We start from the raw sequence: 19,823 nt of genomic DNA, 5'->3' as shown, positions 1-19,823 counted from the left end.
AAAAGGTATTTTGGTTAACTCATTTTGTAGCCGCTCTATAACCTCATTAATAAGTTACTTTCCCATGGACATGGTTTATACTTATATTTTTAATTTTATAATGAAGTTATCAATTATTTAAGAAGTTAAAGAAATTCAATTCTTCCCCTTATCACAACAAAGGTAAAGAACTGCAGTGTAGCGCAGATACCCTGAGCTAGAAATACTGGCACCATGAAGTATGCTGTGAGAAATATCAATATGCTAAGAAAAATTTACCTTCATAGAGGTCCTCTATGACCTTGTGCCTAATGTATTACTCAGATATTTTAATGCTGCCCTATGTTCTGCAGAGTAGATACACCAAGAAATACACATTAAAAGGCTTTGGCTGCATACAGAGAAATTGTGCCCCCTCTGCACACCACTGTCTCAGAACTCTTGGTTTTAAGTTTTAGTATTAATCAACATGTCAGAGAAATGACACTAGGTTTTGTATTTTAAGATTCCATATCAGCTATCCAATTTTTTAATGAGTGCACCAAACTTCCTAAATAAATGCCTACTCAAATACAAATGTCAACTTTTGAAATAAACATTGTCTACAGCAGACTATACGATCTAATAAAGATTAGAAACAGCCATAGAATCCTGTATTAAACCTTATCCATGCATCATTCTGATGTATAAATATGCTGCAAGTGTTTCTTTGTCTGTATCTTCACTTTTATCTTATTTTTGATCTTGCTGCTCTTGATTGTTCCTCATATCCTCTTACCGCAACAGATTTGCTTGCTCAGGGGCAACGTCAGCCCTTCAATGTGCAGAATGGAGGTAATTCAGGATTATAGAGATATGCTTTCAAGAGACAGAAAATTCCATCTTCAGAATCAAAATGGATGTGTTCTACTCAGCAGCTCTTTTAGTGTTGGAGGCTGAATACAAAGTATTTCAAGGTATCTCCTGAGTACAGAAGAACTAACAGTGCCTGTAAAACTGATCTGCAAAGCTGTTGTGGGATCTTAGAGAATCCACACAAGTCCAAGTAAAGATGATCAGTATCTCAGAAACATTTAAGTTTGAACAGGTTAAGCTGAACGTTACTGAAGCAAGTAGAGTAAGGACAAAGGAAGACCTTCCCGTGAGATGATGGGTTTATTACTATTAACAGACTGCTTTTTCATTTTTAAGAAACAAATTATGACCTCCTTCCATTAAATTTAGGTCTGAAAATAATACAATAAATTTGAAATTAGATCACATAATACACTTGAATAAAGGTCACAAAAGAGTTTTAATATGTTTTTAAAGAGGGTCCTGCTTTTTAAACAACTACTGGATTACTGGGGTTGGTTTCAAACAAAAGGGCATTTTCTGCCCCTTTTGTCCACCTCATCCAGACACTTGAGTTGTTTTAAGCTCTGCTTTTTATAACGTAATCATCATGCTCAAGCCTACAGTTTAAACCCGCCAAATTAACTCAGTAGTGAGTATTAAGAACATGAGAGAATGAATACGCACCATTTCCATGCTGTTTGGTGAAGAAGCTGGCAATGCTTTTTGTGTTTTCCAGCTTGCTCTCCCCAGCCCAGTTACTATATATACAATCTGGCAGGCTGATTAAAGCATTTACCAATTGCAAATATAAGATTCAATCATCAATTTTAATTACATGCCTCAGTTATAAAGCAAGCCAGAATTTATCCTTTCCACCTAGTCTGATCAAAGCCTGCTAACAGTGTCTAATATTATAGCCTGAGTGTTTAGCTAAGTTTTTTCAGGCTGTTATAAGGTTACTTACTGAGGGATTACTAGGAACATAATTCATGTATGTCTTTTGATCCATTTGGGTCAGCTGATTATTATTTTTAAGTGTACCTGATGTTAAGTACATGGCCCCAGAGGATGCAGACTCCAGGGTTTCCAGGAGCTGAGGGACTGTGGTGCATGGACAGCATTCCCAGGCCCTTAGTCATAAGGTGCATTCCAGATATTTCTTCCACCTGCCCCAGGCTAGCAGGTTACAGGCCACTTTCAGATAAGGCTACCAAAGTACCAGCTGGTTCAACAGAAGTGCTGCTGGGACAGAATAAGCTTGATGGCATCTAGAGTCTATCTAGTCTAAATTCATTTTTCTGGGAGTGAACAGCATTCTCTATAATTTTTTCAAGGTACAAAAAAGTCATACAGTAGGCAGATACAAAGTAATCTGCCTCTCCACCAGTCCCTAGCAGTAATTCACTCAGAAGCATGAAGCTCCCTTCCAACACTTTCTGGTTAGTATCAATTATAAGGGGTAGCAACACAATTCACAGATGTCTACTCTTCAAGTCAAACACTTCTTTTTAGTAAGTTCACTAACCTAACAAGGTGTTGGCTCAGTCAATTAAGAAATTAAAACATTTCAATTTTATTTACTATTGTCTGGACTCAGAAACATCTAACCAAGCTACTATATACTGCTTGTTAGATCTATATTTATGTTTCCCCTTAGTTTGGAAATTCATCTCCTTAATGATTTAGTAAAAGTAAATGGACAGAACAGGTAATGAGTAACTAATGAAGGGTGAAGGGACAGGTAAGTAGAGGATCCCTCCGCCTCTCTTTTTTCTCATTTGAGAATTATTACTCCCTTATACTCATAAAATATGATGCGGGAGGTGGGTGGGAAATTTGTTGGGCTTTGGTTTTGCCTTTTGTTTGTTTGTTTCATTTAAAAGATTTGGCTTGCCTTTCAGTTGAGTTAAGGGATTCTTAGAGTATGATGAATTTTATTTCATAGTTCAGACTATGTAATAAGTCAAACTCATTTAAGCAGTTAGCAAACACTTTCCTTCCCGCCTCCTTGGAGAACTTCTGTTGCTATCAAAAGAGATTGAGTGCAAGCAAGCATGTGTTTAAAATTCAGATCTAGAAGTTAAGTGTGCCTTTAATTTCAGTTTGATGCTATCAGATGTTACTTCTAGAATACCACACTTCTGTAAAAAAAAGTATTTTATGTGTATGTGTACTAATGCAGATTATAACAACTCTATCAGAATACTATACACATCGTATTAAAACAAATATTTGGTACAAATTTTTTTACTTCCAACTGCAACTAGATGGCCAGTTCAGAAGCATATTTGGAAATGCCACCTTCTGTGTAATTATCATGCATTTTACAACTTTAAACTAATGGATTTTTTTTCTTTTTAGTGAAGGTCAGAAAAGCATCAGATACCAATGTCATACCAAGCTTTGCTGCTAAAGAATCACAGATGATCAAAGATTACTAGATGTACTAAATTTAGTAAGTTGGATTTGTTATTTAGGTTGAATTGCATGTGGACAAATTGATAAAACAATCACTTGAGTTGGTATCAAACCATAACAAAAAGTGGTAATTTGTAACAGATTTGACATAACTATTTAACAGAAATATACCCCAAACTAAAAATACTGAAATTGGATACTGTTTATAAATTATACATTCCCACCACAGCAATATGAAAATCCACAGTTATTTCATGTTCTTTTAAGCATTCTGAAGCCTTACCTTTGAAGAGCCATTTGAGTACATCTGAATCATATTTTCTGCTCCCTGTTTTACCTTCAGTTCTATATCCAATTGCTTCTTTAAGGCCATCAATCTGTTGTTAGTAGAAAAACGAGGATCGCTATTTGGAGTATCAGGAGTCCTAGGACAATCTGTGAATTAAAAGTAAGATGTAATGTGTGCAGAAAAAAAAAAAAAGAAAAAACAACCCCCACAAAACCCAAAAATCAAATCCCTCCCCCCAACCCACCCTAAAGTCTAGTCTATTAAGTTATGGATTAAACAAAGCTAGAACATCATACTTAAGTATTAAGACTGACTCTGCTGTCCAGAGCTACTTTGTAACTGCAAATGCGCCTTAACATGAAAAGCCTCACGAAAGCCTAGTGACTCCTACACATGTCCTCATTCACATGAATCACTTCCAGGAGTGGTAGAACAGGCAGGTTTGCAGCTAGGTCTATTTTTGTTTCAAAGGAGATTTATTTCTTCTGGACTATCCCGAGTCAATTAAAAATGTAGTTTTCCATGAAGTTTTCTTACACTGCTGATTTTAAATCTAAGTGTTTTAAAAGCAAACTTGGGCAAGAATATTCAGTACTAATGGACGTAGTCTAAATACAGATATTAAGTAGATCCTCATCAATTCTGCGGTGAACACTGCAGACACAATTTATGTCAAAATTAAGAATAGATAAAATAAGTGGTTTCCATAGTTAAAGCTGAACAATTTTTGCTCTGGAATCATAACAGAATCCTGGGATAGTTGGATATACAGGCAGACAGGTTATTGAAAAACTGTGATTTCTGGTAAGGATAAAGCTTTTCCGTTTGGCAATATTACTGTGTTTAGATCTCCATCTTGCTGGATTCATTTAATGGAATGCAAGTTAGTTTTATCAATAAAATTATATAGTCAAACTCTCTAACTTTTCTATCCTCCTCCAGAAAAGTCTATTAATCACTGGTTCACATTTCAGCTTCTGCAACATGAACTGTTAGTGAACTGAAAATAAGTGGCCACTGGACTATTTCCTAACGCTATTTCCAACACAACTGTCCTTTTAGCTAATTATCTTCTCCCAACAGCCCAGCAGCTTCTCTTTCAAACTTTTTGTAAAAGAGGATAAATTATGTCCACCATAATAATGTTTTTTTGTTGTTGATTTCTTCTACCCAAACAACGAGATAATGCCTTCTCTATGGGTAAATGACATTAGCTGGTCTCCTGGAAGATAATATTTACCCAATACCAACAGTACAGTCTTTTTTTCCAATTGTAATTAATTTTATTTGAATTAAAACCAGGATGATGGATCGAGTTCCTGAAGTCCTCAATTATTAGAAAACACAGGCATTGCACCAGTAACTTACAAATGAGTAATTATGAAGTGTTATGGGGAGCACATGTCTTATTTGCCATTTCATATTTCTTCCACAGAAGCTTCTGACAACTAGTTTTAGAGATTTAATACAGTTTACTTTCAAGTTTGCTGTGTAATTTGCTTCTAAATTGCAATCTTTGCTGAGGCTACATACAGATTTAATGTAAGGAGAAGTTCTAAGTTCCTCTGCTGCTAATTCACTCTTCACTTCAAACCATTTCAAGACTCGTACTGCATCCCCACTACTTAAAGGTAGTACAGAAAATACCTTTTTTTTTTTTTTTTTTTTTTTTAAAAAAAAAAAAGTTTAAAATCTGTGTTATTCCTCATCTGTTCTGTTCACCTCCTCAACGTTTTGGCTTGGTTCCCCCATGAAACTGCACTTGAACTAGCTTTACCTTAAACCTGTTATTAATAAAACAAAGATTAACAACATGCTTTCCTCTCACTTATGTCTTCACATTCAACTAACCCTCACCTAATAATCTATTCAAAATTAGAACAAACGTGAAGCTTGAAAGTCACAGTGTCAAGTCTCCCTGTAAAGTAGATTAATTGTATAAATGAATATTTACCAACTTTAGATTTATGATGTAGGCCTCTACCACTTTAAAGATCCCTCTGATGATCCCTGGGAAGACTGTGGGGCTCCTGAAGTCTGTTTTCACAGCTTTCAAAGATGCACACAAGCAGTCTTCCTTTGCATAAGAACAACACTCAAGTTGCAAGACAAGGACTAATTAGAGATACCACAGTTCAGGTTGCCCAGGTAGCTGTTATTATCTCCCTTTGCGTGTCTGCACTGTGAAGGTGTAACCACATCACTTACCTGGGTCATCTCAAGAGTTGGTCTGCACTTGTGGACCTAAACTAGTTTAGTTTAAATGGTTCTACTATATGCTTTGTTAGTAACCAGCAACAGAGGAAACTTTTCTGTAGCATGGACTAATTGTTAGGAAGGAATCATGTTTTGTCTTCAGGTGTAATAGCTCCTCACTAAACTCTCAAACATGGAACAATATGGTTTCCTAACAAAGATTTTTTTTTTCCTAAGGAAAAAAAAGTTTTACCAACAGCTTTCCAGAAATGGCTTCCAAGTGACTCCTCCTCCCCCAACTCTATTACAATTCAGTAAGCAGCCTGAGGCAGCTTCTTATAGAAGAATTCAGATTAAAGTTTTAAATCAGCCAGACAAACTGGTCCTATTATGGAAAGTGCTGACAATCACAGCAGTAGCACTACAAGCTACATCTGTATTAGCTGTTTCCTTCCCTCTTTGTAATGTCCACTAAGGTTGTAATCAGTTCGGTATGGCTAGTTATCTCTGATCTGTTTGTGTAAAGCACTATACAGAGGGGCTCAAATCTCATTGGTCATCTTCATAATATAAATAAGTAGTAAATTCATCCAGATAATTACAATCGATGGAATTTATGTATATGCTTAAAGTTAAACAAGAGTTAAATATACTCATATCAAATTGATAGGTACTGGGTAAAATAAGAGATTCTCCAGTTTGCCATGTTTGTTGGTCAATAAGGCCAGTCCACAACTTGCCATTTTGGATTCATTCAAGTCCAACTTTGTACAGGACAGCAAGAGCTTTGCTAGGGTATGGATTAGTGCCCCTAGGCATTTTCTTCTTGACAATGAATATCAGGTGAAGTAACAGATGTATTTCAAGTGAACTTGACTTCATTTCAAGTAATAGCACATTATTTTTGCTGAACAATTATGAATGTTGTTGCTTAGCACTAAGCAGTTTTGTGCGGCTTGTTACCAAACACCCAAGCTGCTGGAAAAGCTGAAGTACTGCTTCCCCAGCACCTGCGATAGTCTTTCTCATAAAAATATAAGACTTAAAGTAAGTTAACAGTGATAGTTTAACTGATTTATTCTTTTTAAATGTTTGGATTGCATCAGGACAATGGCAGTTTTCAGTCTAAAACCTTTATCTTAATCGTGATCTTTGCTCTTCTGAAAACCTTTTCAGTTTGAGTCTTTACACAGTGCTCACCAGCAAAAACTTCTTGCTTTCAAATTGCCTTTTACCAGCACTCCCATCTAAATTATATTTATTAGAGTAGTGACACAACTCTACTATTCTGAGATTGATGCTCATTCCTCTGGGGACTCTTCCCCAGATGCTAGGTAGGCTGTTTCTTCAAAAGCTCAGTGTGAAATCCAGGATCCCATGTAACTTTCTGAATCTGGGTTCCCAGATGGTACTGCAGCATGCTGCTAAGCTACTCAATTAGCAGAAAGTGCCTTTTGGTAAATAGTTAATTTTAATCTTGTTTGAGGATATTTAATTGCAGTTAGCCTCATCAGTGTCATACTCAACAGAAATACCTGTGATGTGTGTTTAAGCACTGCTGGAGGGGGAAAGAAAGATGCATCATCAGGCTTTTCTCAGGGAGTTAGATGGTTGTATCAGCACTTGAAGTTAGCCATCAGTAAGTCCAAGGCAGCAGTGTACATTCTGCACTCAGAGAGCATCTAGCACTGACTTTCTGGAAACTTTTCAAGTTCCACTGAATTTCAATTCAGTATTGGCTAATTTTAGCTACTAAACTAGTGACAGGAGATTGTTTCAAATTGCTTCAATAATGTTATTCTATGTTAAAGTTCTCCAAAGTTACCATGAAATTCCTATGGATCTGTCCCTGGTAGGTGGAGTCTGCTGTCTAAAAAGTCACTACCTCTACCATTTTGTTTGCTACCTCTACCAGTTTCCAGTAATTGGTGTTCTATAGACACTTTGGTGTCTAACAGATTAACCTAGTCATTTTTAGGGACAAAGAAATCTCTCAAACAATCTAGCTAGTCATATTCTTAAACAAAATTATTTATTTTCTTTGTGACCCCTACAGCCAAATTTGCTATAAAGTAGAGAGCTCAGAAGTTACTTAGGAGAATGGAAGAGGCACGAACTTGACTTTTTGATTTCACGTTCTCCATGTTTTATCCAGTCTTGAGGATTCCCTCAAAGGTTTTTCTATCGTCTCACCTCCCTATCCACTTTTAATGCAGCTCTATGGAACAGATTAATTTATCAATTTATATATATCCTACGTATCAACTATATGCCTAATTAAATCAGTGACTTGCTATAGGTAAGCTACTTCAATCTTATACCTGAGTCATATAAAAAACTCCACAAGCTCTACTGCTACTTTCTAGACACATGAAAAGAATATCAATTTTATCTGTATAGAAGTATGTTTTCAAGATACAACATTTCTTCATCTTGAAGACTGAAGTAATCATCCCCATGTTACACATTAAAGTAAAATTCTCAGATTTTCAGCAGTAATGGTCACTAGGCTTGTCCTACTCATTTTGTATTGCTGCATTCTGCTTCACTTTTAAGTGCTGACCTACAAATTTTAAAACTCTGCTTCCTAGTATGACTAATACATGGCATGATAAGGGCAGACCTGGGTACAAAGTCCCACTTTAAAACAAATCTAGATTCACCAGCAACCCCATAATGTAAAGTAAACCTATGTTATGCTAAAAGTTGTTTCTGAATCATACATCCACTGCCAAATTTACCCTCAGTCAGTAATGTATCTTTTTGGCAAACTACACTTTTTGGTTAAGGTTTAATACCAATTCTTCAAAGAGTTGTGAAATTTATTTTCTGTGGCATTAGGACTTTCATCTTTAGGTAAACTACCATCAAAACATCTTAACTTGCTTGAAATTGAAAGTTATTAAACCACATTTTTCTACAGTAGATTCATTAACACTACATTTTATGGTTTTAACATGTATCGATTACGCTGTGCTGTTTACAAAGAAGTTACATTACAAATTAGTGGTTTGTCAAAAAAGTAATAGAAGTTACTGCTTGATACCATAAGCAACAGTAAGAGTCACAACAGCTTGCATGTCATTTTTTCAGCTCTGAATCTGAAGCACTTTACACATGTTCACACGCACTTTTCAGATACAGGAACAAGGAAAGATTAAATGACTTTTCCAAGTTACCACAATGACCTGTCAATCAGTCCACAGAAACAGTCCAAAACTTTTTCAGCAATCAGGTCTGACAGGTCAAAGGGATCATCAGCCTGTAGGCAATGATTCTCCCAGTGTTACTTCTCAATGGATCTCAGTCCTGACTTCGCTACTTAGAACCTGCAAATACCTACACAACATAGCCTAGAAGACAAGGAAAAACATAGGGCCACCCCTGAAAAATATTAAAGTACATAAAGAAAACACTGATCTTGACTCCCACAGCTCTTGAATTCTCTTTACCTTATTTTCAGAGCATTCATGCTCTGTACAGTCTAAAAATTTCCAATATATTTCCTTCTCCCTTTTAAATCATTTGTCATTACTGACCAGGAAAAGGTCAAACATGAGGTAAAGTGAAAAGTTGTAACTTAAAATAAAGCTAATCTCTGGAAACAACGCGCTTCTTTGGGGAGCTTCCGTATTAAACAGTTATTAAATTCACTGTTGATAACAAGTAAAATCAAGAATTGCCAAACTGAGATACCTGTGACCTCTCCATGGACGTATCTTCTATCAGCTGGCAGTCATCTTTAGGGCTATGTGTCTATGTATTTGCTGAACATATATATATATAGATACACACACAAACACACACACAGTTGGTGTGGTTTATATCACTAACCTTATTTTGCAATGGTCAAGCTCACTAATACCATAAATTAAACCTAAGACTTCAGTATTAAAAATCAGAGTATCACCTAGATGACTTGCACCCATTAGTCTCAAGATGGACAGAATGCTTACTGATAGCGCTCCCCCTCCATGAATTAGTGACCATGAATGAGGAAGGAGACAGCCAGTTAAATTACAAGGCAAACAGTACAAAAAATTCAAACATTTCAATTTGAGGATGAGTGCTTGTAGATCTTTGATCTAAAAAGAAATATTAAAAGAATTTAAAAGACTACTTTTTTTCAGAAGGTTATGCGATACAGTTTATTAAAATGGATCTTGTACTACACAGAGAATATAAAGATCTTAACAGAACTAGTAAGTTTTTTCTTGCATATTTCAATAATTAAGACTCAAAGTTATCTACCCATAACACTTTGAATGGAATGAAAGTTAAAAACATAGGACTAAGTTTATCATGCATTAAAAGCAGGTAGAAGCACCTAAGTTTATCAGCCTTGATCTTTTATCCCTTGAGCCTTTTATATAGTCTCTCATATTTGAACACAAGGCAAAATAAGCCTGGATGCTAGCAGTTATTCACAAAAGCAATGGGCACTGCTGGCCTTTTCAGAAGTGTACTAAGGATCTGAACAACATTATTTAGATCTTTGTACCCAAACCATCTCTTTAGAACTAGTAAATGCTTTCTTAGGGTCTACTGCATTCCCTGAATCATGCACAAGGACAATATTGCTCGTTAACTCATTGTGCTAGAGTTTTAAAATGCTACACTGGAAGGGGGCGTTTCAACAAGAGCATTCTGTGCTCATCTACTTTCCAGGTTCTAATACTAGATGAACTTCACAAAATTTATGTCCACATAGATTTTTATATTCTGTCTATACAAAGTTTGTATACACTTTTCTTTCTGTTCCACTCTTCCCATTCCTTCAAAAGCCACACTACTGTCAACACTGAACTGGATTTTCATAAATGCTTCATGCCTACTAAACCCCCAGTGGCTATCTATGAAGCATGCATTATTGTATTCATTCCCATTCCATGCTGCAGCAACTACTTTGCCTCACTAGTTCCAGCTATCCACCCCTCTGCCCCTTGTTTCTCATGAAGATCAAAGGCAAAAGATGCAGAAAATACAGAGAATACTGCACAGGCCACCACGGACACTGCAACACTTTTGACCCTGTCACAGGGTCAGATAGTATGAATTGCTGACATCACCTGCCAGTATTTTCCTAAATTCTCACTGTAATCAAGCTTTCCTCACAAGGATGATGCAGTCTTTTATTCTACTGCCTAAGCTTCTTAAGGCTTGGCATTCACTTCACAAACACCTTCTATGGCTTGTGCATGTTTATTAACTTTTTGCCAAGTTAATAAACTTACTAACAAGTTGTTTTGCCAAGAGTCTGTGCAATCTGAAATCTGTTTTTCACAAATTTTCACAAAATTCCATCTTAAAATACAGGCCTGGTATTTTTAAAAAACACACTCAAAATTAGTACTGACTCACTGCCATGCCACAGAAAATACTAATTAAAACCATAAATTATGACCATTCTGTGATTCTGTGAAAACAATTTAAAAGTGTCTTTAAAATGGTAGCTTTATCATGGAAAAGCCTGAAGACTTAACAAATCGTTGCCACAGTAAGAAATTTTTGATAAGTTAGTCAGAAAAATAGCATAACAGAAAAACAAGTTACAGTTAAAGTTTAAAAAAACCGAACCCAACCCCCTAAACTTTTAAGTATAAATGTAATTTGTTTCCCCATAGAATAAAAATGATGCCTACAGTGTAACATGGAGAAAGTCACTGGGCGGGCTCCTGAAATTTGCTTTTATACAGTGGAAAAACTATTAGGAAATCCTAATGATTGAGAAAATATTTTAATATAGTAATAACTGAAAGTGAAAAACTGGTACATGTTAAGTTAAGCCTTAGAGAACCATCAAACAGTCTGTGAAATACAGTGCTCCCCAGAAAACTATTTAAAACTCAAAGGGACTGGACACTTATTTGTGACTCAAAACAAATAGGCATACATAAGTAACAAATTCACCAGCTACGGATTTGCTCATTTCCAGAGCAACTTTTTCAAGTGAAATGGGATACAGCTTATCTAAGCTAAGAAGAAAAACAGATTTCACAATAACGTATACCTGCAACATCTTCTGGATCCGTTACAACAATGTGTGCATTTAACTCCTGTAACTTATGATGCAAGTCTTCTAACTTCTTATTTGATTTTTTCAAAATGTTGTCCACATATGCCAAGTTCTTTTTATCCGTTGTGACCTTCCTGAGGTTCTCTGCTCCCTCCTTGATTTTAAGTTCCTTCCTTATTTCCCGCTTGATTTGGTCCTTTATTTCATCCAGCTTCTGCTGTACCATTGTATCTGAAAAGTCCAATTTTTGGCCAGTGCTCACATTCTCAGAGGCTAGAAGACTTTTGGCATCCCCCTAGAAAGAAAAACAGTAATATAAATACCAGGAAACACTGTTTCTTGACAACGCATGCTGCACACTTAAAAGGACTAGGCTTTAGGCCTCTGTATATTAAGCACTCACTTTGTAAGACCATTTACTAACCATGGGTCTACAGGCATGTTGCCCTAAAGCAACAAATCTCACAAGACATTACACCTTAAAACAGATTTATTTTAAATTTAGTGACATCTTTACTATGCCTATTTTTAACACCAAAAGATTTAAATACTGCTGGATTTGTCATGGCTGCCTGCCTGGCAGTTATATGCCCCAGAGCTAATGACTCACATTTGTAATTTTCTAGATTTAATTGTGTGTTTTAATAGACCAAATGGATATAGGAAATAAGACTAACTTTAACAATTATTATCTATGATGAATTTTTGTACATTAATTAGAATAATTCCTTTTAAAGACTGTAAAAAATAGTTAAAAAACCTTGGTGTTTGCAAATATTTAAAGGAATACTGGCATCTTTATTTGTCAAAATGCTACTGGAAAATAGATTTTGTAGATTTTTTTTAAAAAAATCCCTCAAGTAAAGCCTTTCACATGAAAAAATAATCTTACTTTCTTCTGCAGGCAAGCTAGGCTGAAATAAAAAAAAAAAGAAATAATGTTGAAATGTTGCAGTGATGAATAGGAGTTGATGTAATAAGGGAGCAGGAGATATAAAGTCTTTAGACCACCAGTACCTATGAGATAATAACTGTGCCTAGCATATGTTTACGTATCAAGAAGCAAGAGTTTAAAGGACATGTTATAGAACCTACATCAATAAAGTACAAATACAATTAACTACATATGTAATAATACTCCCTGTGTGTCCTATACAATGAGTAGACACTAGGTCCTACCCAGGAAGTCTTAGCTAGAGTGAGTGAAGATCAAAGAAGGGCCTTCCTGAACTTAGAATCTGATCCAGTCATAATTCAGGACGTATTTACTAAATGTGTGGCTTGATCTGTATGTAACTACCCAGAAGACCAAAATTTCAGTAAATTTTCTTAAACACAATGAAGAAATAGCCTAGACTTCTGAAATATCTGGGTGGACAGTAAGGTATTTGAAGGGATGATCCAAAATTTGAAAGTTTTGGGTGTAAAATTAGTTGTCATCACTATTTTCTGTTGGAAACACCAACAATACAGCAGAGGAAATAGTAGAAGAAAACATTCAGGAAGAAGTTCAAGTAGTACAGCACTGGGCTAATAAACTGTAAGAATATCCCAGAACATATGATCTCTAGATATAGTTCACAGTGACTTCTATGTTTTTGAAACAATTTGGATAGATTAGAATCATGAAGGTTACGCCTGAGCCATACAAGTCGATAGATAATGCTGGTCACAGTATTTAAATTTGTACACATTACAATGATACTGCCTTCCATAAGCAAGATCCAATCTACTAGTCCTCAACTATAATTTTACAAGTTTACTAAATAATCTTTAAACCCCTCTTATTAAAACACTTCTACCCAGTTAACAATATTCTTAAATATTAAAAGTAGTCAGAATCACCATCTTGCCACAGAATTTGTCTATCAGCAAAAAAGACAACAAATAAGCAATTTAAAAATTACAGAGTAAGGAATGAAAGAGGAAAAAAATTTTTGCAAATGAATACTTAAAGGGCATTTGTAATTCCTGTAAGTACACTTCTGTTAGTGAAGATTAAAATAATATGTAGAGAGGCTATTAATAGTAGTACTGGGAAATACATGATATTGTTCCCATATATAGGCATATAAAAAGAATAATTTTTTTTAAAAAAAGAATAATCAATAGTGATGAGCAACTAGTACAAAGGTTAATACCCATAATGAAGGAAACCAACCACCAAGTGTTGAGTGTTTCCTTTTGAGAAACAACTGAAACTGAAAATAAATTAATATAGCAACTGCATAGCAAACTATTTAAGTACATCCAAATTAGATTCAGATATTTCATTTCCCTCTAACACAAAATTTTATGTAAAAAAAGCTTCAAGATTAGTATACTATTTAGCCTTTAAAAACAGAGATCAACAGTGCTTGTAAATGAAAAAGTGTGTATTTTTAAACCATAAGCCTTTGCATCTGTTCTGCAAGCTTCCTAGAAATAATCTCATCATCTACCTCCTTCAAAGCATGATATTACACTTTTCAGTTTACAGAAGACAAATAGTAAAATGTAAAATGTAAAAAAACAACCCCAAAACCAAAAGAAAACCTTTATTCTGTATTCCAATAGCACCTGAAGTATGCTAAAATTATGCCAAGAATGTACACTTCTCAAACAGAACAATGTAATTAACATATAAATAATTCAGAAATATTCTTGACTAGGGTTTCCAAAAGAGACTTCAGTTAATTGTTTATCTATTGAACAATAATGTATTTTGTTACAGGGGAGGTTTTTATCCCTAAACAAGCCCTACATCCCACCTGGTAAAGGGATGTTATGCTCTTCCATAAACAGGTTTTTGGAGCCCTTGTTCCAGATACAGAGTCTCTAACAAGTCTTCAATTAAATTAAATCTCCATGATCATTAGTAATTTGCATTCCAAATTTCCGGTAATTAAGTTAAAGTTCTGCTCAGCTTGAGCAGTCTCAGCAGCATCTTTGTCTCTGGACTTAAGGGTTTCAGGATACAGTCTTCATCTGCTTCTGAGACAGCTAAGAATTCAACAGTGTGGATGCTAACACTGAAAGATGGTTGCATTGCCTGTGCATTTAAGCATTCATCTTTAAATCCCCTCAAACGCCACAGATGATGTTCCCATCTCTCTTGTCATCCAGAGTTAATTATACTTTTGAACCAAAAGTATCCTGTCACCTAGACGTGTTACCTGGTACAAAGGCCACTGTGAAAAAAACAGTCTTCCAAGGAGGCAACTGTGCACTCAGTGACCCTGAAGGTCACGGTGAAGGCAGAGCAAGAAGAGCATGTTCTGCAATCAAAGTTGCTCTGCTCCTATGCTGACATGTTTTGCTGCTGGGATGCAACAAAGGTTTGAGACAGATCCTCATGCTGTAGAGATGAGAAGCCTCAGCAAAGTTCCATTTTTAAATGGAGATAATGTCAAGATGGCCACAACTGGACAGAACATCTAATAGTTGAGTAAGTGAAATGAATTAAGATTTTTTTCTTCAAGAAAAACACCTCTCAAAATGCCAAACTCAAACTCTACTTTTAAACTGAGAAGTGACTTAAAACACAGGATATTCCAGCTTTATTTGATGACAACCTATTACAAGTCTCTACTTAGAGATGAACATTATTTCAAAAAATTATTTTCCCCATTTGGATAAATTCCCTCCCTGGTTGAGCCTCACATCCATTAGATGTTCTGTCCCCTTAACCTGAAAATTAAGTGTTTTAAAAGAAACAACAGTTGGAGGCAGGGCCCAGGTCCTTTCCTTTGCACTGCTCAAGCAGGCAAAGACTGAAGAAATAATTCATTTTCTCTATGCCAAGAAACCATCAATGGATTTTGCACAGCCACTTCCTTTGGTCTCCCTCCTAGAATCATTTAAGATGAAGTACCTTAAGAGTGGAAATGCTCCGAAGCAGATAATGACTAAACCACTCCAGCTGACAAAATGGAGAACAGGCCTCACTGCTTTAAAACTTAAGTCAAAAGAATGGGCAGCCCGTTATTGATTCTCAAGTTTCTTTTTTAATTCTGGTAGTGCTTTGACTGCTGGTTAGAAGAGAGGAGCCACTCTTTGTTGGGTGGTCCTAGGAGTGGACCACTCAGCATAGCACCCTTCTTGCCCCTGCGCCACAGCAGACTGCTGCTGACCTAGTTCTTTGCCCCAGCAGCAGCAAAGGGCAGCAGGCACCTGGTGCTGCTGCTAACAACCTGCTCTGGGCTGTATGGAAAGCAATTAGAGGCAGTGGTGCATACTTCTTCGCAATAGGAAAATACATGTTTATAAGCCAGACTGGAGATTTCTGAAACATTTCAGCATGTAATGAAACTGGAACTATGTTTACAACAATAAACTATCAAAGACCACAAATTAAATACTACTGCTTTAAAAAAAAAAAAAAAAAAAAAAAAAAAGGAAAAGGAATCCACATATATAGCTTTCCTACTGCAATGGCCTAATGACTCAACCTCACTTTGATTGCTGGCTCAAAAACTATCTATTTACATAGATGAATTCAAGATGCCACCCTTCAATTTCTGTACTCCTGGGAAATGTTTTAAGTATAGCTGCTGAAAATAATGGGTAGTGGTCTGAGCATGTCTTTTAATAATGCACAGAGTTTATTCTGGCTGATGTGGTGAAAGACAGTAGTGATGTTGTTTATGAAAGCGCATGGGGGCCTGCGCTTTTCCCTCAGGTCAGTTCTGAACCCAATAATCAGTACCTTGCCAAACTGCACTTACCACCCAAATTCCCATTTAAGAATAAAATGTCTAAATTGCTGAATGATGGAAATGACACTGCTGAATAGAGGAGAGTACCATGAATCTGAACAAATCAGAGAAGCTGCTTAAGTTGTGTAAACTGAATGATTTTCAATTCAAAATGAGATTCTCAAATTGCTATCTCTTAGAATAAAAAGATAATGCTAAAATCCTGGGCATTGATGACTCCCAAAGACTTGCTCCTAAAAGCAGAGTACAGCTGCACTGCCTTATACCATGTATTCACCATTGAAAATACTGAATAGGGCAATGGTAGGAATTGTTATAGAAAGGAAGTGGAGCCTTAAACTATAGCACGCTTAACAGCTGAGTACTCACGCACAATATTATTTACACTTCACATTAACTTGCTACTAGCACACACTCAACCTACCTTTAGGAGAAAAAAAAAAAAACAAAAAACAGGACCATGTCAAAACTATGTATATTTTTTCCTAAATCTATTACCATTCATTTTTATATGCTCCTGAATTTTAGCAGCCATTTAAATAGGTGATAATAGACAACTAAAGAGTAAGAAAACCTGTTTGGCCATTTAATATAAGCATACTAATTTCAAATATAAAAACAGGATTCTCATCTTACGTATGATTAAAAAGTTAACCTAATCCAGAAAGACCAAATGTTTACTAATTTTTCATTTCATTTTGAAGAGCTGGAAGTACAGATTTGGAACTATTACGTCTCTTAGTATAATTTTCTGAATAGTCTTTTAGAAAAAAAAAAAAAAGTAGTTTTTCTGAGCTAACTGTCAAGGTCCCTGAAGCTCTCTATACTAATTCCTGAAACTACAGTAGCCTTTGATTTTAAGAACAATGTTAATCAATTGCAAACTTCCCTTCCCCCCAAAGTCATTCATAAAACCAGATGTGACGGCTTGTCTGGATTACTGGAACTACATGGACTATTTCCTCCTGCCCAGAAGCAAATGTGATTGTGGTCAAGATCTCAGCACTCACCCAATGTCAAGAACAAAAAAAATAAACCTTGCAGGCTTAATAGATTTTGGCATTAGTTTGCTGTGCTAACATGTCGCAAATCAGGATTTAAATTTAATCTAAGTCACAGCTCTCTGCTTTGTAACAAGAGGCTGTTTAAGGCACAAACGTCCATAGTGGATGGCATTATACATGGATGAATTCAAGTAGGACACTGATTAAATGGGGTTCAATTCCTGTGTGCAAACAGTGTGTGCCTGGCTTCATCTATAAGAGATGGAACAGATAAAAATATTATTTATAATATATATATTTTTATTATATTATTAATGTTCCTTAAAATAGAGATGTCCAACCTACATTTCTCAGTCACATGGTTCCTTTTGCCCCTCTCTCCCAGTTTCAGCTGTGGCCCTGATGAACACTTCGGGAGGAATATTTGCTTTTAATCACACAAAAGCTGCTGGGTCACGGCACTCAGTCCTACAGCACCTGTATGAAAAGCTGTGTGGCCTGCCTCAGCCTGAACGTTGCACCTAAATAGGTAAAAAAATTCCACGGGTATTCCTTGCTAACATGTAGGCTTCTAGGCACAAATAATCCCTGATTGCCAGCATTTACTAACACAAAGAGTACACTCCCGAAAAGGTGCTCCAACAGCAGCATGGACTTGCTCACAGAACTGGAAGTTGTGTCCATGCAGCTCTGTGTCAACATCGATTATAGAAAGGGGCATAAGAAAGAGAGAGATTTCTTCACCATGGAAGGAAAGGAAAACATTTTAAGGAATGCTGCTTTCAGCTACTTCTCATTGTAGAAGCTCCTTACAGTTTTATGCTAGGAGAAGGACCTGTAAGGAAGCTTGCAAAGAAATAGGATGTTAAAAGAAAAACCCCACAATCACCTTTTTCATGATCATGAGGACTTGACGGAGGCTGTGGCAGAGCCCAAGCAATGAGCACCTGACTCCAAGATCACCAGATGTCTACAGTATCCAAGAAGCGCGACTAGATATTCTGGCAACAGGCATGCTACAGACACTTCAGCAGTTTCCAAACTTTTATCTGTAACTTCAAGTACTTACTGCCAGCCAAAAAATTCAAACGGAGCCCAGCACAGTGGAAACAAATCCTATCCTCTTTCAGATACGTGAAAGAAACAGCACAAATCTCCATTATGATGAATGTGGCCTGCTGTCATAATTTTATTTACATGTGTCCAGGAACAAGATCAGCACATGAAATTATGCCTATAACAAGGCCACTCCTCCATTCTCTGAGAGCTTGGTGTCTTAATTTAGCTTGTCATTTTTAAGTGCATGTGAAGTACCAATGATTACCAGTGGTGCTACAGTAACTGAGTTAGTATAACAAGAAACAGAATACATACTCAGAAGAAAACTGCATTTTACATAATGAATATGGTCTCAAGCAGTCCACACACAGTAGCAGAAGCTCATTAAATGCCAAAATATAAATGAGCTCTTTCAAGGTACAGGGAAAAAGGGCAAAAGATTTTATGAACTGTTAATACCATACTGCATGCTGGAAGCATCTCCGATAATGATGCATCATAAAAGTGTGCCAAGACGACTGAAGTAATTCCCCCTAAAATGCAGCCTCACCCAGATACATGCAGTAGAAGCAGTGAAATGATAATTTCTCATCTAATTTCTGTAATATTATCACAGCATGTATTCATAATGTGATACACACACTCCTTTCTAAAAGATGAGGAAATGGTGGATTAAATGACAGTTCAGTAAATGAAAGAGAAGCAAGTTCAAAGCAGCACAACATATTTTAAGAAAAGAGGTCCCTTAGTCACAGACTCTGAACTGGAGCTGGACATTTAACGTACTGGACTAGGCAGCAAAAATGGACATGCATGTGTGTCATATCTCCTACTGCCAACACAGGAATTCCACGCACAATCTTGTTTTGTATTTTCCAAATTTGATCTGGAAACTTTAGTCTTCTTTTGAGACATACTTTGGGGAAAAATTCTTAAAGTCCCATTACACAAATAAAAATACGAAGAATTGTAAATAGCAGAGAAATTATTTTTGTGTGTTTGACAGTTTGAGACTGCTTTGAAAAAACCCCTTAAATTTTAAAACTGATAGCAAAAATAAGCACTGAAAGATTTAAGTTTTGGGGTGGTTTTGTTTCTTTGTTATTTTAAACGGTTTCAAATAAACATGGAGTTAGTTTTCTTCATAGGAACATCTGTAACTTTCTGTACCATGTAAATATATAAACAATTTCATTCTAACGGCCTAGAATTATTTCTTGAATATATACTTTAGTATGTACTTTTAAAATAAAGTGTATATTTTAATATTCTTGCAAAATACTACAAATGGGTATGCATGGTATCTGTTTCTTTTAGAAATTAATACT

General features: G+C 36.0%; 1 protein-coding gene across 2 annotated transcripts in view; it reads right to left on the bottom strand.

Moving 5' to 3' along the window:
* The window catches only part of PKN2 (protein kinase N2), a 58,589-nt gene that overhangs the window by 22,178 nt on the left and 16,588 nt on the right, over positions 1-19,823 (bottom strand). For both annotated transcript variants that reach the window (XM_074906527.1, XM_074906528.1), the window contains exons 2-3: positions 11,730-12,030; positions 3,518-3,669 (exon numbers count right to left, since the gene is read on the bottom strand). In XM_074906527.1, coding sequence (XP_074762628.1) covers positions 3,518-3,669; positions 11,730-12,030 — 453 coding nt within the window. The remainder of the gene's footprint in view (positions 1-3,517; positions 3,670-11,729; positions 12,031-19,823) is intronic.

Source organism: Athene noctua, chromosome 5, assembly GCF_965140245.1.
Source record: "Athene noctua chromosome 5, bAthNoc1.hap1.1, whole genome shotgun sequence".
Lineage (NCBI taxonomy): Eukaryota > Metazoa > Chordata > Aves > Strigiformes > Strigidae > Athene > Athene noctua.
Note: the sequence above shows the minus strand (reverse complement) of the source record. Positions and strands in the feature narration are given on the sequence as shown.